This window comes from Triturus cristatus, chromosome 9 (assembly GCF_964204655.1).
Source record: "Triturus cristatus chromosome 9, aTriCri1.1, whole genome shotgun sequence".
NCBI classification, from domain to species: Eukaryota; Metazoa; Chordata; class Amphibia; order Caudata; family Salamandridae; genus Triturus; species Triturus cristatus.
Window position 1 is genome coordinate 559,473,996 of NC_140592.1, and position 27,561 is coordinate 559,501,556.

General features: G+C 44.5%; 1 protein-coding gene across 1 annotated transcript in view; it reads left to right on the forward strand.

Annotated features, from left to right (window-relative positions):
• VASP (vasodilator stimulated phosphoprotein) overlaps nt 1-27,561 on the forward strand; it is a 1,088,669-nt gene that overhangs the window by 158,281 nt on the left and 902,827 nt on the right. Inside the window, exon 3 of the mRNA XM_085625566.1 lies at nt 26,496-26,664. Within this exon, the coding sequence (XP_085481692.1) occupies nt 26,496-26,664 (169 nt within the window). The remainder of the gene's footprint in view (nt 1-26,495; nt 26,665-27,561) is intronic.

Genomic DNA, 27,561 nt, shown 5'->3' on the forward strand with positions numbered 1-27,561 from the left:
ACACATATATGTGTATTTGGTAAAGTGCAGGTGTAAATTAGAAAGTGCAATAACAAAGCCTCAACGCCCTGTCTAGGTATGTAAGATGCTCCACATCATCCTTAAGGCCACTGGTTGCTTGATGCAGGATTCAAACCAATCACCATTTTTCCTGGGACTGATTCATCATGTGGCAAACAATACCTCCAGGTCCAGACTGAGAGCAGCAGAAGCTGTTTGCTAGCTGTCAGTTTATTTGTTTTGCCCACTTCCTTCTCCTTTGTCTATTACTGATCTTGTGACCTTACAAGCAGCGCATAGGTAAGAAGCTACTGCCTGGTAAATTTGCATACTATATGGTCTATAGCAAAATAAAAGTGCTGCTCTGCAGCACCTCAGATTACATTTTAGAAATAGTGGACTCGGGTAGTACCTTTGGATTTTAAGCGAGAGATCACACAGCAGCATAAAATGTGTGATTGTTTCTGGGCCAGTTGATGTTCAGTGGCACACATCTGATCCACCTCCAAGGCCTTTGTCCCATGATTTGATTAAGGCCTGCACCTGCAGAGTTTCTAATCAAAAAATGAGATATAAGGCCCTTTTCTCAGGAGGAAACAGCAAGTCCAAGAATGGCTCCCAATGGGGTTCATGTTCTACTTTCAGGTAATTGGTCAGACAAAATCTTTTGCTGGCTTCTTGCCTGCGCCAAACGCTTGTCCAAGATTTCCTTTTTACCATTTTTAAGGTTACCTTATTCACTTGTTCCGGGCTGTTACATTGCTCTGTGCAAACAATGGTTGTGAGGAGGTGCTCCATATGCTTAAAACAGGGTAAGCTATTATGATTCTTGCATTGTCGCTGTTCCTGCAGGACCTTTCTATAGGGGGCAAGGGTTGTATTAGACCACACTCTCACCCAGTGTCTTACGAGACAGAATACTTTGAGATCCTCCAGTGTGGTCAACCCCAGCTCTGCTCTTAGTGTGGTTATTGGGGTACCAGGACCTAGATTTCGTATACTTTGCAGAAAGGCATTTTCCAGCTCTTTGAGAGCCTGAACTTTCATGAAACCCCAAATTTCTGCACCGTAAGAGCAGGCTGCCTGTTCTTTTGTCTTGAAAAGAAGTCAAGGCTGGTTTTATCAATCTCTTGCTGAATGTATTTGCAAAACCTAATATTACACCAGATTTGTTTTTGACTTTATCAAAATGGGCTTTCCAGTGTAGATGATCATCCATTCATATGCCTAAGTAATCATACGTTTAGACTCGTTCAGTTGGTTTACCATAAATTCTAAATGTGAACAGTAGCTTTCATTTAGGATTCATTATCATATATTTTGTTTTTTCTGTGTTGATTGAATTATTCTGTAAGGAACGGAAGCAGACAAAGCCTTCCAAAAGTCTATGCATGAACCTAGTCGGTGGACGCTAGTATTACTGCATGTACTGCTCGATTTTCCCGGCCCTATTGTGTTGACGGGTGATTAGTGTGACTTCAGTCTCTTACCATCCAAGTCTAAGGGTTAGAGTAGTGAATGGAGCCTATTTACTAGGCACTTCGACATGATCCTGTGTTCTTCCCCATAGATCAGGGCTTGCACACATATCCTAGGGGATAGATTCGTTAGTATTAGGGATAACCTGTCCTGTAGTGAGGGTATTTCATGGAGCCGTGCTGAATTCAGGCCTGGTAGGCCTCAAACGGGAGAGACTCCATCTTTCTTTCTGCTCCGGCAGCTTGAGATGCTTCTAGGTTAAGGGTGATGTTTTAGTTATGAGGTGTTATTCGCTTGGAGAGAACCGGTTCAGGCCAGCCCTTATCGAAGGATTGTATTTTTCTTCATGCCGAAGACACTACATCAGGCCGGCCGGCTGGGAACGTGTCCTTGGTACGGGGAGGTACAAGAATTTGGTGGGCGGCAGGTTACGGGCCGGAATTTTCCATGAGGAAATGCACCTCTATATTAGTGAAAGTCTGAGGCAGATACGGTGCACTTACTTCAGTCCGTAGGCGGCATCTAGCCGTTAGCAGTAAAGCTACTACTTATTCCAGGGAAGACAGATGACAAACTTGAAGGCGGAGAAAAACCGAGAGACAGATACTCTTCTAGCAGAATAGCCAGAGAGGAGAGAGTAGCCGATGAGGAAGAGGTCCCAGTGACTCGGAGAAGGGAACAGATCCGTGACTGCGGAGGTGTGACTTCCAGGCGAGCCGAGGCACAGACGAGAAGGGAACCTAGATGACCATTGAGTGCAGGCTACACACGACTAAGGTGATGTCGACCCCTTTCTTATTAGAGTGTACAACCTAATCTTTCACTTTTCTTTGCAGGTTATGTGTTACATAGTAATGTTATGTGATTGCGTATGTAATGAGTAATAAAGTACCCAGTTTGTAGTGAATCAACATGTGCTGCGTGTTCTTGTATAAGAGGGTAGCCTATTCTTCTAGTCAGCTGTGACTTGACATGAACAGATGTTAACTCTGATCAGGTAAGTGGTAACTGAATAAGGGAGAGAGGAGCCCCTCGAACCAGAGAACAGGTTGTGCTCAAACTGGCAGTTCTTGTGTGATCTGATAAATAGTAAAACTGATTCCCTTGTTGTATGTTATGGTAATCATAGGATGAACTTGTACTGAGGCTGCCGTCTGGGCAGGAAGTCCTGGGTCCGTCTGGGACCGCGAGGCTAAGGCTGCCGTCTGGGTAGGAAGTCCTGGGTCCGTCTGGGACCGCGAGGCTGAGGCTGCCGTCTGGGTAGGAAGTCCTGGGTCCGTCTGGGACCGCGAGGCTGAGGCTGCCGTCTGGGTAGGAAGTCCTGGGTCCGTCTGGGACCGCGAGGCTGAGGCTGCCGTCTGGGTAGGAAGTCCTGGGTCCGTCTGGGACCGCGAGGCTGAGGCTGCCGTCTGGGTAGGAAGCCCTGGGTCCGTCTGGGACCGCGAGGCTGAGGCTGCCGTCTGGGTAGGAGGCCCTGGGTCCGTCTGGGACCGCGAGGCTGAGACTGCCGTTTGGGTAGGAAGTCCTGGGTCCGTCTGGGACCGTGAGGCTGAGGCTGCCGTCTGGGTAGGAAGTCCTGGGTCCGTCTGGGATCGCGAGGCCGCCACTTGTATTATAAGAGGTATATATATATATATATATATATATATATATATATATATATATATATATATATATATATATATATATATATATATATATATATATATATATATATATATATATATATATATATATATATATATATATATATATATATATATATATATATATATATATATATATATATATATATATATATATATATATATATATATATATATATATATATATATATATATATATATATATATATATATATATATATATATATATATATATATATATATATATATATATATATATATATATATATATATATATATATATATATATATATATACATACATACATACATACACAGTAGGAATTCCCTGTCCTTAGGTGGTATATATATCTGTGGTTACTTGTTGTGAATAGACCCTAGGGAGAGGGTAACGTTCTGGCTGGGTTAGAGAGGCTCTGATGAGCGGGTTCTATCTGATCCGAAAACCCAAGCAGAACACTGCATCATCTGCGAACAGCGAGATCTAAATAGGGTCCTTCTCCAGTAACGGAATGTCACTACCAAGACTGCTGAGAGACAACCTAATTCCATTGACGTAAATGTTAAATATTGCTGGGGCAAGTACAAAGGCCTGCTGTATGCCAATGTTTATTTCACACTTCTCTGTGCATTCTCCTTTTGCACCAAATTTTACTGTGGACATACTGTTATTTTATGTAAAAACAATTGTGGAGCGCAATTTATACCCAAGGGTATCTTGGCGCTAGTCAGAGTAATGAGCAAAGTGAGAGGAGGAATTACTGTTTAAAGAGCCAGGTTTTAAGGAGCTTTCTGAACTTTAGAAGGGCGGGAGCTGATCTAATGTGAATAGGTAGGGAATTCCACTGTTTGATTGCTCCAGCCAGAAAACTGCTTCCACCCCATTTAGATTTTTTGTATCTGAAGGTGTTTGTTTTGAAGGTTCCCATTGATATAAGATTTCTATTGGCAACGTACCAGGGGCGGCTGGTGACATTTGAATGTGGTGAGGCGTAAAATGAATGTTGTACTGCACTGTGGCGAGCGAGCGTAGCACGCGAGCCCCTACAACCTACGGAGGGTTCGGGGGGAGAAATTTTTTAAAAAAGAGTGGCCATTTTCAAGCAAATTTGAGGAAGCAGGAAGGCTAATAAAGCAATACGATTGAATTATTTATCATTTAAAAAATTGCCACTTTTTATGAGCTATAGATATGATGGAGATACGTCGCTCAGGAATTATCTAGTGTTACCATTTTACAAAGTGTGCATTTCCTGTGTTCCAATGTCGCTTTTAACTGTTGTTTTTGATTTTTTTGTATCTTCTACTTAAGAAAATAGACTTGTAATTACTCGTTGATATTGTAAAGCATACAAATTATATTTTAACATGCTGCGCATCCTCCTGAATAATGCCACAAATGGAATACGGTGACTTGAATGTCTTTTTTTATTTTATTGTTTTAAGAATGCTGCATGTTTCCTGCTCTGTGAAGATTTATCTCTGCATTTTACTTTACTGCAGATGCACACATGATTAGGTTGGTGAACGTTATTTTAGAAATGCTGCTATTACTTTCATGCTGCTTATCAAACCGCCTCCTGCTTCACCCTGATGTCTCACCTTGGACAAGTGATTCCTGTGTTCAATGCCCAGGCTGATGGCCTTTTTTTTCAGAGCCACAGGGACATCTGCATTAAATTTGAAACAAGCTTTATTGCTTGAGATGTAAATCATAACAGGAAACCACAGAATAATTCTGTTTTTCCAAATGTTCAGCCACAAACGCAAATACAATTGGAAAAAAACATTTTTAGCTCTGCTTTTATTTGTAAGCATTTTTTTATTTTTTTTTATTATTCTTTTTATTAACTTTGCTCATGGTCACAAACAGAATACAGCCATCGGCAGAATGCATAGTGACTAATTCCCGTGCACGATACCCATACAATTCTACATAATAAACCAAGGTCATGCTCAGAATGGACCCCCCTCCGCCCCACCCCACCCCGAACACCCCGAAACCTTTTCCATGAACCCCACACCCTATGCCACTTTTTTGCACAGCCCCTGGCCTTGTATATGGTTTCTTCCGCCCTCTGACACCAATCCAAGTCCCTGAGCCATTGATCCAACTGCGGCGGCTCCCGCGCCCCCCAACAGCTGGCAATGTTGCGTTTCGCTACTCCGGCCGCCAACGCAAGCCATATTTCATGGTACCTGGACCAGTCAGTGGGGCCTTTAATCATGAGAAGAAGCCACTTGGGCTCCACCGGGACCTGCGAACCCACCACAATCGACATCGTCCGAGCCACCTTCGTCCAAAAGGGTACAATGTTCGGGCATGCCCAAAGGATATGATAGAATGACCCTTCCTCCTGGCATCCCCGCGCGCATAACGGGGACAAGCTCCTACCCCATGCGAAAAGGTGGGTACGCGGGTAATACACCCGATGTAGGATCTTTATCTGCACGAGACGGAATCTTACCCGAATAGCATCCTGCCAGTCCTCATTCTCGAGGCGGCCTATGTCTACCTCCCATCTCTCCCGCAGGGACTCCAACGGATCAGGCATATTGTTTGAGTTTACGATAAATGGTAGCAGTGGGCCTACCTAAGATGGGATCCAACAAAAGCCTGTCCTCCATGGAAGAATACTCCGGGATAGAAACGTCCGGGCTCACCTGGGACCGCAGGGCATGTCTAAGGCGAAGATAGTGAAACCGCTGGGACTCGTGCATACGGAATTCTCGTTGGAGGTACTCAAAGGATCTGGGGGCCTCTCCTTTCCAGACATCCCCCAGGTATTCTATTCCAATCAACCTCCAGCCCTTGAAGCCCGCAAGTCCCTCAACCTCTGGCAGATAATCCCCCACCCACAAAGGGGTCCTCCCAGTCAGTGCACCAGCCCACCCCAGGAAGCGATTCGCCTCCCGCCAGCACTGCAGCACCACCCTCGTATGCGAAGGCAGGGCTCCACGCCAGCGGCGCGAGTATAGGAGTGGCTCGCAAGAGCCTCCCGGCAATGCATACCTGTCGACCCGATAGGCAGGTTCCGAACTCGGCGCGTATACCCAATCGTTTACCACCTGCAGTTGGGAAGCCCAATAATATAATTGGACATCCGGGAGGGCCAACCCCCCCTCGTACACTCCTCGTGTGAGTTTACGCATAGCTATCCTCGAGCTGCCACCGTCTCACAGCAGCGTGCGGATCAATCGAGATATGCGCCTGAACACTCCACTCGGGATTGGATACGGCGTATTCTGCAGGACGTACAGGAGCCGCGGCAAGGCCAGCATTTTGAACAGTGCAGCCCGCCCGGCAATAGTGGGAGGCAGGGACCGCCAGTGGGCCACATCAGAGGCAAGCCTCACCAAGTGCGGTTCAATGTTTTCCGCTAGGAATTCCGCGCTATCTCTGGTGACATAAATCCCCAAATACCGGAAGCTTGTAAGCATTTTTTTAAAGTTTTTACTGAAATGTAGCTAAAATGTGACTTGGTTCACATTCATTCATTCATTCAGCTCCCTCTAAAACATGTACCTAATGCATCTGTTCTGCGTTTGAATTTCACTTTTTTTAAATTAGAACCTGCTTTTACTTTCAATTGCAATATTTCCAAACCCACACTATTATTTGAAAGCTATTTCAGCTGCCTCAGTGCTGATCTGCAGATTGTGCTGCCCTGGGGTGGATCTTTGGCATGTTCAGTGTTTGTGCGCCCCTGGGGTCCACAGAGGCCCTAATTGTGATTCCCCCTCTCGGTTTTATTTTATATCGTCACTTTGCAGCCTGGGATTTTTAATCCCCTTCTTATAATACAAGTCACAAGAGACAGGTACCGGCTGCCACGCTACAGAAAGGGGCGCGATGTGCTCTGCAGAGACAGACATGGGATGATCACTACAACAAGACACAGGCATAGGATGTGCACTGCCGAAACAGAAAAACACAGGCTGTGCATAGCTGCCAAGGTTTCAGATTGCTATGTGTGACAATTTCAGAATTTCAGTGAAATTATGAGTGACATTTAACGACTATGAGTGACACTTTCTCTGGAGCAAAATCAAGCAATGAAGATAAGGGAAACATATAAATATCAGAAATTACACACATTTGAGCAAAAAAGAAATTCTAAGAAGATCTTAAAACTGCTGTAATCACCAGAAATGGAAGGGTATGGTGGGACCCCGGAGATCCAGCTACTGCTTACTGAGGAGGTACAGGAGGCTCGGGGTTTGCAAGTCACAGTGTACAAAGGAGGCACAGAGATTATCGATGGCTTGGGGTTTATATAGGAGAGCAGTGTGCACAGAGAAGGGGAGGAGGTTACATACAGCCTGACATTTAAAAAGGTTATACAGGATGCCAATTGACCAAGTATTGAAGGTTAAGGTGTTAACATGGGGCTCATGGCCTTCCTGAGGGTTCTGTAGAAAATACCGGGGAGGCCTGGGCCTGCTTGGTGTACAAAAGAGGTCCACGGATTCCACAGCCAGTGCAAGTGCACACAGAATGGATAGGGGTTACAGAGTGACACTAAGGTGTACACTGGAGACACAGGGAGCTGCCTATTGTTCACCCTCTGGATTGATTGCCTTTTGCTGTTTGGCCTTCCCTGCCTGCGCTCCTCTCCCTCCCAGGAATCCTCGTAACCAGCAGGGTCTAGGGAAGCTTGAAGCCTAGCTCCTCTGCGCCCATCCTACACCTCCTACCGTGTCCCTCGGCTCCACTCACTTAGGAACAGCTGATCGCGCTGCCCTTACTTCGCGGCTCTGATAGTGTATGCCTGTGCACAGGAAAGTGTTATGATTCCCAGGGAGGGCCTTTCTGGGGCTTGCAGCTCTTCCAGTTTCATTTTCCAAAGGAATCTAGTAAAGCTTGGACTTAATGTCCCAGCAAGCAATGAGGTAAACCGAGAAAAGATTCACACCCAAAACATGTAGATAAAAGGCAGGCACGAAAGACAAGCCGGTCATAATCTTTTGCGCGTTATCTTTTGTAATAAGCTGCACACAGTGCTCATTAATACGCAGCGCTATAATTAATATGCAGAGAGGTCGACTGCAGCACTAAAGACTAGCAAACTGAGGTTTTTCTCTACTCTCTTCCCACAAAGCATTTGCCACCCAAATGCGTCCATAACTCAGCCTAACCTGGACGTGTGTGTGGGGAGAGGGAGAGAGGGGGAATGGAGCAGGGTGAAGTTCTCGTCTGTTGTGAGGCACCTACAGTAGAGTGAGACAGCGAGCACGTGGGTGTCCAGACCGTGAATTAAAAGCAATTTTAATTTTAAAATGTGTATGATGCATGTTGGGCAATTAATTGTGTGGAAAATATGTGGCATTAGCAGACGTAGTATCAATGAGTGCGTTTAGGCCAGCTGCAGTGCAGTCAAATGTACATCTACCGCCAGAGGCGCAACTAGAGCCAAGTTCGAGGGGAGGCAGATTCTTCAAGCTGAAGGTAGATTCGAGCTGCAGGAGCTCTAAGAAGGGGTGAAAAACATCAAAGTCTCGTTAATACGTAAACGGTCTTTTAAAGACCTGTGAAGTACTCGAGTGCGGCTGTGTGTCCCCGGGAAGCTGTCTCATCCCGGGTTGACACACACGACGGGGGGTGGGGGGCCTGTGCACGAGGTGAAACGAGGTTCAAGTGAAACAGATAAAGTAGCCTGAAAGGAACTTTCCTAAATGAAACTGAAATTGTACCTACGTGGCAAAAGAAACATGAAATTAATTACTCCAACATTACCATAAAGGCTGTGCTGCTTTTTTCTATCACTCCACGTGTCACCCCTTCTCTGGGGTCTTACTTTCACGATACAACCCTGGCTCACAGACATGTGCATCCTCCATATTGAAGCTCCAGTCGGCAGTGACACACCCCGACAAACAACCTCAGCTGATCACAAACCCATCAACCTGATTCCGGATCCCTAGCTCACTAGGAAGGCAGGAGACGGAAAACTTTTCAAGAGAGGATAAAAACGTACTCCTCGCTGTTCGATCTTGGGCTCTTGGCGCCATATCTATGTAGCTAAAAATAGCTGAACTCTCTAATGTAGCCAGGGGGCTCATGTAATAGCAGCTTAAAGAAAACATAGGTGCCAACCTGTATTCTTTTGGGCCTGTGTGTCGAACAAGATGAGAGAGGTGTCCACAGAGAGAGGCCTCGGGCTCAGCTAGATAAGTAACGTTTCCAAAAGTGAAAGCACACGATGCAGGAGGAATGAAGGGAGAATCAAGCTGCACCCCTCCTACAGCCCGCCCCCTACTCGTGATGAGTTTAAATTGTTAACACCCATTACCTCGTTCTCCTGCTCGGCCTGCCCCGCCCCCTGCCATTGAAATGAATGGAGTTCTGTGAACTCCTCCCATGGCCATTGTGAAAGCGTCTGAATTTCAACCTTATTCAGGGCATTGAAAATCGGCACGCCCTCTGCCCTGATGTCACAGCTGTAGCTTGTGCCTGCAGGTCGAAGAATAACTCGCCCAGCAGGCACATGTACAGCAGGAGAAGGACATCTGCAAAATTAATCACAGCTGCCCATACAAAATAGGAGAGCAGCCAGTAGTATTTTATTTTCAGCTGCGTGATGATTTTCTAAATTCTCTTTTTGCCTCTCCCCTCAGAGTGTTAGGGGCAGGGCAACGCCCATTTTGCCCATTAACACCAGCCACCCCTGCAACGTACCAAGAAATGGCTTTCCTCAGAAAAACTGTTCTCAAATTGTACACGGCCTTGTAGGTAAGGCAGAGGGATTTGAATGTGATCCTGTTTTTAACAGTCAGCCAGTGAAGATCTTTTATGACCAGAGAAACAGACTGATGTTTGGGAAGGCCAAGAAATAACCTAGCGGCTGAATTCTGCAGAACTTTAAGTTTGTTAATATATTGAGACTGCAGACTGATATATAAGCCATTGCAGTAATCCAACTTAGAGAGTATTAGTATGGTAATTACGGTCTTTATGGAATTAATGGGGAGGAAGTTTAATATTTTCTTTAGGATTCTAAGGGTGTTATAAGAGGATGATATGACTGCATTAATGTCCTTACCAAGATTCAACTTATCATCCACGATTACCCCAAGACTCTTGTCTTTGGTGTGGGTGAGGGGAGCATGCCCATTTCTGCCGGACAGCTGGTGGCAGACCAGAAATTTAGATTGTTTACCAACAGAATCAATCACCTCTGTCTTTTCTGAGTTTAGCCTGAGACAGAGCTTGCTCATCCATATGCTGATTTGCAGTTCTGAATTCGATGGCTGGTGTCATTAGAATTATTAGAGGCAGATAGCACATTCTGTGTATTGTCCGTATAAGGTGTGAGCGAGAAGCAGAAGGAATGAATTGGAGGGACCAGTTCCGTTACGTATAAATTATAAATGGTAGGGCTAAGCGATGAGCCCTGTGGAACTCGAAAGGGCAGAGAGAAGGTGCTGGAAGAGAAAGTATCAAATTTGGCCGTGTTCTTCCTGTCATTAAGGACAGATTGGAGTAATTTCAATGCCTTATTTTGTATGCCAACAGCTTCCAAACGGTGAATCAAAGTGGTCCACCGTATCCAAAGCTGCAGACAGATCCAGCAGGATCAGAGTAGCTGTTCCCCCTTCATCCTGGATGATTTTGAGTTAATCAGTGGCCTTAATTAATGCTGTCTCTGTACTGTGTTCTGATCTGAACCTGAATTGTGTTGGGTCCAGTACATTGTTCTCTTTGATGAAATGATTCAATTTGAGGTTCATGATCTTTTCTACTATTTTGGACGGAAAGGGGAGTCTGGAGATGGATCAGTAGTTAGAAGGGTCTTGAGGAAGGGTAGGTTTAGCCCCACCTGATGTGATCTACCGCAGCTTGATCACAGTTTGTCTAAAAATAATGAATACGAATGTGAGACAAAGACCTTGCATTGGAGTGGCACTTTATTCATTAAGACATTAACACATCAGAAAATGCATTCATCAATTCATTACCTGGAGCAAGAATCTTTTTAGAAGCTGACTTCAATCCGTCAGCACTAAACCACAAGTACACCTTTATAATGCGCAAGAGCTTAGAAGGCAGGCTGGAGCAAGATTCTTTTAAAAAGACACAGTTGAAATCAGTCAGAGAATAAAAATACAAAGTATATTTTATAAAGTTCAAAATGCCTAGGCGGCAAACCATACAAGAGATAACTGACCATACAAGAATTACAATTTAAAGGCACATTAAATCCAATGAATTGGGTGAGGATGAAAAACCCTAACCTAAGAGAGGATAAAAAGGAGAAAAAATGTTATCTAGATTGCGATGTACCACCTGAGAATAGGCTTGGAAGTCCCAAATCAAATAAACGGCCGGCCGGGAACCCACAGCGACAAGGCACTGCAAAAGAGTTCTGCGCACCCACTGGGGTATTGGCTTATTATACCTGGTTGATACAGAACTAAAAAAACACATTTGACGTAGTTTCTTGACCGCACCCCTACAGTTGTTGCTAAAACTCAGAACACAGAAGTGGTTTCACAGTGGTTGCACAGTGGACAGGTGTTTGATCGGATGGTCAGCCATGCTTGACCGCAATTTATAAACAAATCATATTTTTATCATACATTTCTTGGAACAAGTACATGAAAGCGGAACTAAAAACAGGTGCTGTTGGGGCAAGGTGCTGTCTTTGGTTTCACCTTGAGCAAGCTTGGAAACTTTCATAAAAATGAAGCAATACAATACTTGTGAAACCGAAGATGTACCAGCTGGCTTCTTCTAGGTGTGACATAGGCTATTCTTGCAACTGTGGAAAGTTTTCGTGGTTGGCCAAGCTGCCTTGCAGCGTTGGGCTAAGAGAAATTCATATTCGAGATCAGTGAGGCCTAGTAGATTTTTATATTTGAGGAGGATGAGAACTGAGGGGCCTAGGTAGATGTGTCAGGGGAGGAGTGAGTTACTATGGCACTAGTGACTGTGTGATATAAAAATGGCCAAAGTAGCACATTTCCAGGTTATGGTTATTGGGGTCTATATAGGGACCTTCATGCTGCCAAGGTCGATATTTATTAATTTACATGGTAGCCTGTGATCCTCGTCTTCCGGATCAAGACTAGCTTTTTTTTTTTTTTAGGAGTGGAAGGACGGATACCCTTTTCCAGTAAACATGGAATTAGTGTTAGCTGTAATAAAAGCTACAAATAAAGATTTGGAGGCGTGCTCTAGGCGCAATAACCTAAGAATGATTAGACTACCAGAATCCACTGCCATTCCGAAAATGGAGCCATTCATAGAAGACCTACTACGTGACTTATTTGGGCCAGTACTCTCGCAAGTCATGATCGTTGAGCGGCGCATCGCTCACTGGGCCCTAGACTCCTGCCTGGAGCAACGCCACATCCAATAATAGCACGTCTTCTGAACTACAGGGATGCAATATTCAGAGCAGCAAGTGACAAAAGCCCTATAACTCACCAAGGAAACTCCCTCTCCTTTTTTCCTGACTACACCCCTACTGTCCAAGCCGCACGTAGGGAGTTCATGCCAGCGAAACGAATCCTGCAGAATGCCTCCATTCCATATGCTATGTTCTATCCAGCCAGGCTCAAAATCATGCATGAAGGGAAAGCAAAATTTTTCACAGACGCTATGTTAGCCCTAAAGTATAACAAGCATATATGTGCAGGGAAGTCGTCTCTCCACCCCTCACAACAAACCGTTTCGGAACAGAACTTAAGCGACAATGATTTGCATGTTTTATTCAGTGGGTGTGCATTTAGTCACGCACGTTTGTCTATAATTGCATCAGTTATGATAATGCCATTAGTTATACCGGACACAGCAATATGTGGTCCACTGTTCATGGTTGTATGAAGGTGAAAGCTTGTTATTTGGCAGATTCCGCCTTCCACGCCAAAGCCTGGCCACCCTGCCACATGGCAGGTTAAAGCTGGCATCCCAAGCCCCACAGGGAGATCTCCCATGTGCTTTTGTCTTGTTAAAGGGGTATTTCAGGGGTGGGAGTGCGGTCATAAGTCCCAGCCTATTTGGGAGGTTGCTGTGGGTGGTGGGTGGGACAGAAAGTTCACATCATATTCAGACACATGGTCATTAACTGCACGGTATTTGCAAAGAGCAAATAGTACCTTGGTGTTTTCAAAAGTCATGTTAATCTCTACTCTACACACAGAGGAGGGAACGAGAATTGCCAGCTATCTTTTCTTTTATGACGCTCTATAGTGCACTCTCCCACAGAAGAACATACTACACATCTCTCCTGCTGAGAAATAACTGAGACCAAATTCCTCACATGGAACGTAAGAGGGCCCAATGACTTTAGAAACGCATGGATGATACATGCATACTTAAGTAGGCACCGCATAGATGTGTGCTTCCTCCAAGAAATACACTTGAAATACGATTCTGACCCCAAACTAACAAATAGATATTGGGGAGAGATACACTCGCCCCGTTTTCCAACTACGCTAGGAGGGGTTTCGATTCTGATTAGGCGTGGCCTCGGCTGGCCAATCACACATATACAGACCGACCCGGATGGCTGCTATATCATTTTAACTGGCACCCTCATGACAACAAAGGTCACCTTAGTGGCCATCTGCGTTCCAAATGTAGATGACCCACAATTCTTTCACACTATATGGGCTAAGGTAAAGGCAACAGGGGGAGAGACTATCAACTGTGGCGGGGATTTTAATGTTGCTCTTAATTAGGACTGGGATAGAGTTGGAGCCCCTCAAAACCCACATCTCATGGCAACCCAGCAGCTAAACAATATTATTTTGGAGCACGGTCTTACTGATATTTGGCATAGCAGGAACCCAACCACTAGGGAGATCACATGTATCACTTCACACCAAAAAGCCTGGTCCAGACTAAACCACTGGCTTGTAACATGCGATATTGCATCCTGAACCATAGACTCACTACATCTAGCACGCGCACTATCTGACCATGCCCCAGTGGTATTGCGCTGGAAGATACCTCATACACTGCCCCACGCATTCAGGTGGTATCTTTCACCACACACTCTCCTAGACGCCGCACTCAGAGAAGAGATTAGAACTGATATTACCCAGTACTTCTCCACTAATAAAAGGTCAGTGGACTCTCCCTCAACCTTGTGGGAAGCATTCAAGGTGGTAATTAGATCTATACGATCTACCATAGTGAAACTTGAGCAGGACAGCAAATTCAATGAAATATTGTTCTTTTAGACTAGGGAACCCAGGCACTTAGCATCTATATGGGGGAAAATCTTGGAATTTGATGAAGAGGCACAGAGGGAGACCCCTTTCTTGGGCAAAAATACAAGAGCACGGAGCTATGGGGAGGCCGATAGGCCATGTAGTATTCTTGCTAATGCACTCAAGCGGTTCACATTCCCTACCTTTATACCTGAGCTGCTGGACGAAGACTCATCCCCCTTTAGAGGATAAAAGGCTATGCATGAGTACCTCACAAAATTTTACTCCTCATATATAGCCACGCAAAATGCACCCCACCCCAAACTTGGTGAATACTTGGACTCAATTGAACTGCTCTAGCTAAGTGACGCCCACAGAGTTTATCTAGATGAACCCTTATCGGTCGCAGACATCACACAAGTCATTAGCAGCTTACCTGGCAATAAGGCACCTGGTCTAGACGGACTGACCACCACATTTTATAAAACTTATGCAGAAGAGCTGGTGCCCCAGCTGCTAGATGTGTATCAGGAGTCGTTACAGATAGGACCCCTACCGCAGATCATGCGCGAGGCAGTGATAATTTCCCTTCTAAAACTGGACAAGAAAACAAATCTCTGTGACTCATATACACCCCTTTTGTTAATTAATGTGGATGCAAAGATTCTAGCCAAAGTAATTGCCAACAGACTGCAGCTGCTTCTACCGCTCATCGCCAGACCAGAACAATCTGGATTTTTTCCGGGAAGGTCAACAGCCCATAATTTGCGCACATTCTTCGCCACAGTCCACCAAATTGACCCTCAATTACCAGCCATTGCAGTGTTTCTTGATGCAACCAAGGCTTTTGATTCCTTGGAGTGGCCATTCTTGTTTACTATTCTACCTAGGCTGGGGTTCAGCCCTAATTTTATCAAATTAATAAGCTTGCTCTACACTAAACCTACAGCCCAGAACAGAGCAAATAATCTTATATCGGAACCATTTTATTCAACCTTCGGCCCTAGGCAAGACTGCCTGCTTTCACTACTGCTGTTTGCAGTGGCAATGGAGCCTTTAGCTGCCAGAATCCGTCAGCACCATACCACCCGTGGATTAGGATTCACACTTAGAAGTCTTATAATATCAATGTACGCAGACAGTATAACATTATATATCCGTAAACCAGATGAAAACCTAAATCCAGTACTGGGGGGAATGTCTGGCATACAAATTAATTGGTCAAAATCCTTTATTTTACCTCTAACGGGTGCCCCACTGGAAACCGACTTGGAATTCCTGCTTACATGGGCTAATGGCGCTGTTAAGTACCTTGGTGTGTGGCTCAGTAGAGACATACAAGGCATATTGCGCATGAACTTTGTAAAATTACTGGACTGGCTGGAGCGTAAGTAGAAATTCTGGGCTGCTCTGCCTTTGTCACTGGCTGGCAGAATCGCTGTAACCAAAATAATAGTTCTCCCTACATTTTTATACCTATTCTTTAACATACCCATACCCTTAACCAATGCATTTTTTAACTCCCTGCACTCTATCATGATTGCCCTAGTTTGGGCCGGTAGACAAGCTCGGTGAGCTGGGACCTGCTGACACGCCCGCTGTCAGTGGGAGGAATGGGAGCTCCTGATCTTGAACTTTACGCATTCTGTGTGCAAGCCCAATTTCTTCACTTATGGATACATCTCATCCCGTTCCAGCCGCACGTGGCCATTGAGACAGATGTGGCTGACCCCACCCCTCTGCACCCCTCTGCATGTAGCTTTATATGAACCATACCACAGATCTGCCAACAAAATAAATAAAGTTAAAACCCTACTTTGGGCCTGGGAAGGTCTAAGGAAACGTGCTGGGACCCCACTGCTCTACGCACCTTCCACTCCAATTGCACATCATCCACACTTTCTCTTTCTTAATGATAGTCTCACTAGCACGAGCCCGTAAGATGGGCATCTCTACATTAGGGGACCTGTACCCAAGGGACGCATTCCTAGAGCTGCCACAAAGCCAGGAAGGCACTCAAACACCACTTCTGGAATTACTCCTATATTATCAACTCCGAGCCACTTGCAAGACAATACACCCAACTTTCCCAACCCCTCCAGATATAATGAAGCCACTAGAACACCTATTAACTACACCATCACCTCGCAGATTGATTACTAGGTTATATAACCTCACACAAACAAACACCCCAAGATCTGCCCCCAGGGCTCTAGCGCAATGGAGGACCGACCTGGAAGAACTGCCTACAGACAAACAATGGTCATTCTGTTGCTCACAATTGAGATATCTATCCCCTAACTACAAGCTGAGACTTATCCATTTCAAATTCATACATAGGATGTATCGCACCCCCACGCAGTTACACAGACTAGGGTTACGTCCGGATTCACGATGCTGGAAATGCAGACGTGAAGCCGCTACCTTTTTACATATTGCATGGAATTGCCCATCCATTGCTGTATTTTAGGAAGGGGTGTATGACACCATACAGGCTGTCACCGGATTGTCATTGGAATTTACCCCACTGGTGGCATTGCTGGGTTATGTTGAGGAAATCCCACCTGAGAAACGTCGTTTGCTGCCCATGATGCTACTGCTCGCGAAGCGTAGACTAGCTATATACTGGGGTGCCCCTAGAACTTCCCAGGTGGCTGCGTAGGTGCAGGATATAGCCTATCGTCCGGAACAGTTAGCTGCATTCTGGGACCTTATGGCGTCGGCATCTTGTTCGAAAGACATATGGGAACCCTTTACAACCTGGCTCAGGGGACAACATGAGAATCTCTCAGATGACTCTAGTCCAATGCCCGCTGCGTCCCCGCCACGATTGCCCCAATAACTGCCTAAACACCTGCCACTTTGTATAGACATCCCTTACACATATGGGGGTCGCCTTACCCGAAACACGTGGTATGGACAGACAATGCCACCCTCCCTTTCCCCCATTTAGGACCCTAAAATCCCTATACCTGCCTAGCCCATAGCTGCTACGGCTATGTCCCAGTCATTATAACCGTGTATAATGTATAATGTGTTTTTTCTTTAAAAGAGCAGGACACACTAGAGCAATGTACTTGATTTTCACGATGTACTGGTGTTTAACACTTAATGTAATGATGAAAATCTGGGAAATGCTGTGTAGTTTTTTTATATGCAAATATGCTTAGGTTATATACATGTCTGAACAAAACTTAAATAATTTTTTTTAAAAGGTATTCAACTAAGCCAATGGGATATCACTATCCTACGAGCAATCATTCATGCTATTAGTCACTAGAGAGTCAGCTTCGCTGGAGTGGTTCAATAAGTTAAACATTTGATCGACTTTACTTCTGAAGTGCTGAGCAATAGTGTCACAGAAGGTTTGACTGTACCAGCCTCCTCTCTGGGTCTTTAGTTAATCTGTTTATTACCTGAAAGAGTTCCTTGGCAGAGTTTTTAGCAGATTTGATATACGATGTGAAAAAATTTAAATTCTTTTTCTTAACCAGAAGAGATTTATATTTGGATAGGGACAATTTGTACGCTTCTTTTTCATGTGAATCGTACTGAGATCTCCATTTCCTTTCTTGTCGCCTACAGGTTTGTTTTTCTGGCAGAAGGGCTTCAGGAAAACCAAGGAGCAGAGGATTTTTTTTTTGTCTTGGTTGGGCTTTTTTAATAGGAACGATTAGGGAGAGCACAGTATTGAGCCAATCTAAATAGTCCTGGCTAGGTGGCTCTGGGTGTTCCACAGGTGGGGGAAAGGATTCTGTGAGTTGTAGCTGAAGTTGTTTGTAGTCCAGGTTGGCCGATGCCCTTTAGTGGGTCACATTACGCCTATTAGGAGATGATGTAGCTTCCATACCTCTTAACTCTGGCATCCAATGTGTGGCCAGCACTGTGGGTGGCCTTTTGTATTAACTGAGGGAGATCAAAGGCATTCATGGTTTCAAGCAGAGCTGTGGTGTTTCGATCTTCCAGGGACTCCAAATCGAAATTTAGATCTACGAGGACTGTAAAGTCCTCTGCAGATGTAGTCTTCGAAGAGGGAACTTATGGATTTGAGAAAATGGTTTCTGGGGCCCAGAGGGCAAAAGATAAGAGACCCTCTAAAGGATTGCTTTTTTGTTAGCTCAAACTAAAAGGATAAAGCTTCACAATCTTAATTCAGTAAGGTCGAGAATTCAGCCCTGAACTTATCTCGATATATAATACCAAGACACCCTCCTCTCTTAAGCGGGCGATTCTGTCTATGCAACAGATAGCCCATGGGAGTCGTGGTTAGGAGTTCCGGCATCGAGGTGCTGTTTGTCCACGTTTCGGTAATAAAAATGTCGAGCTAGTGAAAGTCAATTAACTTGGCCATTTCCGTACCATGCTTTATTAACGAATGTGCATTAATAAGAGCACAAGGAAATGCTGTTGACTTATTCTTGGAGTTGACTTTGAGGCGCGGATCCCAGAGGCTAAACTAAGGGAACGGTGCAGAGCGCTGAAATCCACCGCTCTTGCAACTCTTTGTTGCCTGACGAAAGCAAGGGCATGTTGAGACGGTTACAGTTATTACTAGAGTTGTTGAGGGCTAAGACTTCCTTACCCTAGAGGGTAATTCTGTCATTCGTTTCTTGGATAAAACCGGCAGGGGTTCTGGCGCTCGGCCACAATGCAAGTCCTCAGATAGTTACTTGGGAAGCCTCCTTCCTCCAGAATGCTCCACAAGACTGATCGGTCAACAGAATTGAATGCTGTTTAGGTCTACGAAGACCAAGAATAGTAAGGCGTGTCACAGAGCCATATACTTCATGCAGACCTTTTCGGAACCTGGCCTGAATATTAGATAGAATATGGTTCTCCTCCATCCAGGTGTCAAGTCGCGACAGTAGCAATTTCCGAAAGAACTTCCTAACAATGTTTAATAGAGAAATTGGCTGATAATTGGAGGGGTCGTCTATCCTCCCTTTCTTGTGGATTGGCACTATTATGCAGAACTTACAGGATTCTGGAACAAGGCCAAGAGTCATTACAGAGTTGAATAATGCAGTTAAGGGTCCGATCCACAGTTCCTGGTTGTTTTTAAACACATTGACTAGAATTTTGTCGTGCTTTGCCAGATTTCTGACTCTGAATGGCTTCAGCTTTTTCCACCCGATTAAAGGCCTCTCCAGCATCTGTAGAATTCCATTAAAAAAAAAATCTGTTTATTATGTTTTCAACAGGTAGAGACAAAGTCCTTATACAGAAGACAGATAAACCCTCGCCACTTGTACACTCAACAGAAATCCAAGTGAAAATATCGAACTGCCAGTTCAGTGAATGCAGATACATCATATAGGAATTACTGGAGGCCACCGTGTTCAATAATGATCATAGGATAACAAGGAGAAAGAGAAGGAAGGAAAGAAAAGGAGGCAAAAAGAAAGGGAAGAGAGACTGGTACTGAACGCATAGGTTCCCTGAGCTTATGCATGTAGGGAGAGGTGACAAACCCACCACTTGGGGTCTACCTGCAGGTAGCAATCTCATTGTCGCCAACAATGTACAAATGCTGTCTGCTAGAGGGAGACATTTAGCGCAGCGCTATTTCACAGCCTTAAGCTGCAATGTCATCCGCTGCTTCATGCAAGCGCATATAGGCCTGAAATGGTTCCCATATATCCAGTGGTCGAAGTGGGGGAAAAAAGTAGGGGAACTGTGGGCGGAGAATCAGACGGCGGGAATAACCTGTGGATTGGGTCAGTGGGCGGAGTCAGAGGTGTGGCATGAAGAGCAAAATATCCCAATTTTTTGTATTTGTTTACCATTTCACTAACCGGTTACAGCTTATTACTTTATTTCATTTAACCAATGGATACACATGTTTATTTAAGGTTTAATATGAGTATTGACATTAAAATACATTCACAAAGTGGGATACGTTTCCAATCACAATGTCCTAACTATCCTTAAAAGTGGAATCGCAAGCCATTTGTCTCTCAGCCATGGAGTTTCTGTCATTAACACTTCTCCTCCCTTTTTCCACAAGAGCAGTTCAAACATGAATGGCAAATATCCTAGTTTGCAAATGTTTTCCACATAATTCTGGCTCTGCCATATTTGCCACATAATACATCATCTGCTGCATAATCTGACGATTTTAACTAATAAATTGTTTATAGCTCAAACGGATCCAAAGTTACTAAAAATGTGACTTGTGCTGCTGTGAAGTGGAGATCTCTTTGCAAGGGTTGACTGGTCACCTTTCTCACTGTTGCAGTTATATGTTCCACTGGTACTAATAAGGAAACATCTTTGCATAGACTGTTAGCATGTGTAAAAATGTCAAAGTAATAAAGTAGCAGACAATTTACAGCACCACTAATACCGGTGTAGGGTGTCAGAGCACTTTATATCACACATATTACACAGAGACAATCAATCATACGTGTGTAAATCACTGTATAGGAAATGATACATAAGACAAAGGACTACAAGGACTAGGAGTCACATGACCACCATACTAGTAGGTAGCATAGTTTAATAGTGATTGGTCTGGAGAAACACAAACTCAGAATTTAAAACGTAATACCATGGTTGGGGGTTCTCTTTAATAATCAGAATTGATTTCTACCCAAATGAACCCTTTTTTGGAACATCAGGATAATCAAAGACCGGGGAAAAAACCATAACGCTGGAATTTATACCTTGCAGTTTGCATGCAGCTCTTACATGACAGTTAATAGCTCACTCTTCTATGCTAGGATTTTAACTTATTAACTGCAAGTAACAATAGGGTCTCTCTGACCAAAGCAGTTACCCACTGACCTATATACATTATGTGCACTTTGTGCTCTGCATGGTACATGTTCTTAGAAGAAGGCACATTAACCCTCTGTGCCTCCTTTCTATGAGTCAAAACGTCCACTAGACAAAACACCACTCTCTCTCTACTAAGAACGTTAATCACTGGAGTTATCATGACATTTTTATTGTTGGAGGCAAGGAAGGAGGCAGCAAGTGCTTTTAAAACCATATTATACTTGCAAACATGACGCTCCCACCTGAAGTCAGCTCCAACGCAGTCCTTGCAGGTAACAGCGTTGGAGTGGTTGGGCCGGGTAAGGGGGCAGAGAGAAGATGCAGAGGGAAAATTAAATATTTATTTGTTTCCCTCTGCATCGTCCCTCAAAATTTCCCCTTACCCGGCACCTCTACCGTACCGCTGTTACCTGCACAGACCGCAACTGGTCAGCTCCTGGTGCGGTTGAAATGCCATAGAGCCACCCTGCTGAAGGGTCCTGTGACCTCAGTGACAGTCACTGTCACTCTTTGGTGTACTGCTTCATAGGCCTACCTGCAAGATTGGATGTGACTTTCAGAATGAATTGTGCCGGACAGGCCTTCAAGGTTAACCCACACTTGCCACTGCTAGGCTCCACCTGCTGGTGCTAAGACACCTGTGCCTTTAAGATCTTGCGGGGCCTTCTAAGGTCTAGCATGGGAATGTGCTCCCTCAGGGGGAGTGGTTTGGTGGACTGGTCATGAAGGCTGAACCTGGTTCCTAGTTCCAAATTCAGCAGCTCTGACCATAGTGTCACATCCTCTCCCCCACTGAACACCATACTGCCCCAGTGAGAGAAACTTGCACTGCACTGACCCACTATAAACACCTGGATGTGACTCAATTCAAATTATGCACTAGACAATAGCAATACGCTACCAAAAAAAAAAACTAGCATCCTATAAAAAGCAAACACTCATAGGGAATGTAAGATTAAGTAAAGCATGTGAAATGTAAGTAGGAACAACATGGTTACCTTTTTCTTTTAACACTCATTACTCAGTAAGCAGTAAGTGCTTTTGCCTGAAAAGTTAAGTCCTTGACCGCAGGGCACAGAAGTGACCTATTTCAATGTCCATTGCTTATATCCTTAAAAAACATAAGCAGTATGGTTTAAAAAAGACCACATTCGTGAACACACAGCCGCTGTACACATTTTGGGCCAGATGTACGACTGAAAATTCCATGTGCAAATGGGTTTGCGACCCATTTGCGCATGCAATCTTTCTCTGGGCCATGTACTGACACTATTTCGCGACTCACAAAATAGTGGTTTTGCGACTCGCTATTAGGAAGGGGCGTTCCCTTCCTAATAGCGACTCACAAGCCATGTACGAATGTTTTGCAACCGCAATTGTGGTTGCATAACACTCGCAATTTACCGCCCTCTTCAAGATGTATATATTTATACGGTCAATCATCTCTTGGGCATTTAACAGTTTTAAATATTGAATATTCTTATTTATGGCAGTAAATTAGCTTCAACTTGCTTTGCCTTTTGGCTGACTTATGGCAGGGGTATGAAACATAACCCTCCAGATCTTATTTTTCCAGCGCCCATGTTTCCTGGATTCAATAGATATCTTGTGCTACCATAAAGGTCAGCCAATCTGTATCTAACATCTTTAGGCTCAAACATGCTATGTTCCAACTTATTATCTGTAATGATTTAACCTCATGGTGGGGGGGTTAGCCAATATTCCTAGAAGTGTCTGCTTGGCAAGCCAGTGTCTTAGGACATAGCTGGATTCATTGTCCACGTTTCTATTTCCCAAAGACGCTATTTTGGTTCCCACACCAGTGGGAGCTGTGCCCCTGCCTCCGCAGGCATCATACATCCAGGAGGAGGTAGCTCTTTACAATTTAATGGTACAGTGTGCAACTCTAGTTGCAAGGATCACACAAGCTTTGTCAGTGGGGCAGCTACAAAGGTGGCTTAAAGACAGTTTAACTGCACCAGTCTTGCTCTTTTATCAACAACCTTGGGTAAAGGAAAGGCGATTGACCCTTCAGACTTTGGGGCAGCAGTACTGGTACTGTTGTGAGCACTGAATTCATTCGGTAAAATCTCAGGTTTTCCAGGTGAACCAGGACAAGTCCTCAGCATTCATGCTGGTGGGTTAGGGGCGGAACGGGCTACCTAATATAGGAAAAGGATGGGAACTGGACAGGTTTCGATACTTAGGGGTGCAGGTTGCGGATATGGAAGAGGTGTTATACCTACAGTATGGGTCACGTGGTGACAGGCCTGCGGGCCTCCGTAGCGTTTTGGAAGAAGCTGCAACTATCTGTGGCTGGCAGAATTGCACTCGCAAAGATGGTGGTACTTCCCAGGTGCTCTATGGACTACAAAATGTATTATGCTAACTACCGCGGAGCATGTTTGAGGAGCTAGATAGTTTGCTAATTACTTTGATCTGGGCAGGTAGGAGGAACAGGAGGGATCTCAGTGTACCGAAGTTTGTCACGGAAGAGCGGGCCGGGGCTACCAGACTTGGAACTGTATCACCTGGTGGCGCAACTTCAGCACGCAGCTAACTGGTTCACCGAAGGTCAAAACTGGGAGAAGCGGTTGCTGGCAGGGGTTCTACTGGTGGATAATTTGCACAGCAGCCTAATGGCAAGTTCATAACTAGATAGGTGCAGCCCCTTTGTGGTGCGAACGGTGGCACGGGTGTGGGAACAAACAAAATCTGTGCTGTGCAAGCCGCCATTCTCCAGGCAGCTACCACTGTGGTGACTACGCCCCTTCGTTGCTATGGACCAGATGATGTCTATGGCGGCAATGAGAGAGGGGGGCTGCAATACGGTGTTTCTAGTGTAAAATGTATTGCTTCCCAGGAGGCACAAGCGTGTTTCGGAGTGACACTCGGGCATTTTCTACAGTTATCCAAAATAATAATAATCCACATTAGTAAAGCTCGAACAATCACCCGTAAGGGTCTCTAGGCGCTGGGGGCCGTCGGGAAGATTAAGCAAGCTATTGCCCAGAGTCTCATGCTTGCTGTGCTAATCTGCCGCCGGGGATCGAACCGTGAGCCCCAGATTTCGTAGTCAGTCGTCCTGGCCGCGGCGCCACACCTCTTCTCTTAGACGCACTCTTCAATATGGGTTGCCAATGGCATATGATGTCTTAATTGCACACATCCCTCATGCAAGATAGACAGCGTAGGGAGTTGGTAGTGAGGCAAAAGTGGGATGGAGATCTGCTGTAGCCACTGACGGATCAAGATTGGAGCACAGTGAAACCAAAGGGGATGATGGACGGAGTGTCGAACAATGCAAGCACTCACCCCCAGTCAACTGATCTGGGTTAAATCCATCATCACTCTTTAGCTCACTACGCCACCCCAGTTCAGACATGGCCATATGCAAATCAGTCTCACCCTGGACTGGATTGGAGCACAGCGTGTTCGGGTGTCCAGTAATGCTAGCTTCATGCTGCCACGTTTCCATGTGTTGCACTGCACGTACCTCTCACCGGCGAGATTGAAGGGCATATAATTGGGTAGATCCGACATGCCCCAGATGCAGAACGGTGTGAGCTGATTTTCTTCACATGTTGTGAAGCTGCATGCACATAGAGGCATATTGGAGAGAGTTGATGCTTGATGATCCGGAGGGTCACACACATTCAATTGGATGTGAGAATTAAAAACTCTTTTACATTTGTTTTCATGCCCTAAAAAGGGCAGGATGCAATACACGTTGGCACTACTTGGGTTTGTTTTGGCTAAGCTCAGGGTGGCCATTCGTTGGTTGCTGCTCTGCTTGTTACTAGTGCTTGTATCATAAATGTTGGTTCTAGCTCGAAAAATTAATAATAAACATTATTAAAATAAAAAGACTTTAATTGCAGCTTGCACTGATCTCGTCATACTGGTTGTAAGAACCTGGGAGGAGACTTTACCTAGGACTGGCTGATTCCCTCCCCACCACAATTCTCAGATGACAATTGTGTGTACCATTTTTGCTGTCTGCATTTCATGTCTAGTATTTTGTTGTGTAACATGAGAAAGTACTTTTTCCTTCCGCACAATGATTTATTAAATGTCACTGGCTTGATTGAGTTCCAAGTCTCTGCCCCACACCACCTCCCTGAGTCAACCTTAAATTACTCTTACTTTTTTATATATAATATATATATATATATGTTTTTTTTTCTCGGCCCTCGCTTGACTAATCACCCCGAGACTTTCAGGGTAGGAGAGGAGCGGAGCGCCCCACCTATTTCGAAAAATTCGCGAGGATTCGTCAACCGGCGCCAAAGTTATTCAAAATAGAATTTTCAGATTTCCTATGGAAACACGGTCCTAACTATAACTATCTACTGGCGACCGCCAGTAGATAATATAACGCGGACTAGACCGGAAATCGGGTATCGGAGCGCTTTACATAAGCACCAGTTTCCTTACATGAGGTCACATTCATTTTTGTTAGGCACGAGAGGTTACGTAATTTGCCCAGAGTCGCAGGATATTGAGTGCCGTTGCTGAGACTAGAATCCGGTTCCCCAGATTCGAGGTCAACCGCTCTAGCAATAAGGCAATATCCTCTCCCCTTGCTACTTTGAGCACTAAGTGCTATAGGGATGTGCTTAGTATTCAATTTTGTGCCCAAAATTAGGGTAAACCCCACGGCACCTAGATAGAATGCTCTCAAAGTTACAATTCGATCTCAGTAACCCGTGAGTGCTCTGGTCTCCTGAACAGTCCCCACAGGGACCTGTTGGATGTTATCTTTAGTGATACTATAGGACCTGTCTGCTACTTTTGGTACACTAGATTTTAAACTCGAATTGCACAAGCTGGCTACTGTACGCATAATGAGAGGAATTCACTTGACTGTTTTCGATCGTGTGGCAAACGGTGCTTAGGGGTAGGCTAGTACGAAGCAGACCGATCGATGCACGTGACGTGACGATGTGGTGTACTCCATTGTCTCCTCTCTTTTTTCTAACAAGCGTGAACCTGACTTTAGTAGTCAACATAAAATATATTAAACCTGTACAAGCAGTTGTAGGGGATGGGCAATAACAGAGGCATATTACCTCTGATAAAATAGTCAAGTTCAACGTTCAAATTAATTCAATGAGAGACAGCTCTTATAAAGCATCCATTACTCTGAAAGAGTCTTTGTAGGCAGTCATTACTGTCCGTACAGGTGTTTAAACAAATCAAGTTTCAATAAAGAGTGTACACGCTCATGCTCAATTTTTGAAAAAGCTGTGTTATATGTAGTCTACGCCAGCAGGTGTCACAGAAGTAGTGTACATGGCTATTTTTTTCCTCAGCAACTTTCTGTTCCATTTGAAACCAGTTTATGTTTGTATTTATTATGTAGGGAGATGGTGGAACAAGAATCTTCTGAAAAGGGCCCTTATTAAACTTGAACTATTTTATTTTGCAGGTCGTTATAAACTGTGCAATCGTGAAAGGACTGAAGTATAACCAAGCCACACCTAATTTTCACCAGTGGCGGGATGCCCGCTTAGTGTGGGGCTTGAACTTTGGCAGCAAGGAGGATGCTACACAATTTGCCAGTGGGATGCTTCAAGCCCTAGAAGTTCTGGAGTCTAGTGAGTTTCCTAGTCGTAGTGCCAGTCTGTTCTTTGACTGTTTTATTTTCTATGGAGCTTTGTAATTGAGATACTTCACTAACTTAAAACACAAACTGTAAAGACTGCACATGCAGTGCTTGAATTTCGTTTTTTATGTACTTTACCGCTCCCCTCTGATTGCAGACCTTATGCACTTCTATGAAAAGCTGTAATGATTCATGCATCTGACGTATTTTTATCTGTTCGGTGCTGGGATTTCTGGTTTGGGTTCCGCTATTGTACAGCTAGCCAGTGAAGTACCATTATTTATAGTAAATATATATAAATATAATATGCATACATAGCTTTTCAGCAGAACAGTGTGTTTAAATAGAGAAAACACTTCTTTGCAGCCTATTGACAGGCTTAATTATATGCCAAATTTCTTCTTTTCATTTTCAAAAAGAAGCCAAGTAAACCACATAGTTACTATATTATCTAAATGTGACTGGAAACCTCTTTCTCGAACCTTTTTTAAAAGAGTAAAGGAAGAAAATGTAGGGCAGTTTTAGCAGATAGACTGATCCAGGCGTAAAAGTCAAAACTGTCACTGTGGCTTTAAGTGCTTCAGCGTTCAACCTGTGTCCCCTCATGCCTCATGGGACAGCTAAGTCAGTTCTTTTTTCTGGCTCCTGATAACAGGGTACTGGAGCACTGAGATCAGACTTTTCTTTTCTTGGAAATCTTACCGAACATTTTTCCAACCACTTCCTTCGACATATTTTAGGACAAAAAGTTTGTAAGAAAGATTTTGTGACAGGAAATGTTTATTTCTCCTGTCGGGGCCCCTTCACTTTTCTTTTTGTAAAGTGCCCTGACTGTGTCAAGAAGGCGGACCAGTCAGATCCTCATTATCTGTGTACGATGTGCCGTCTA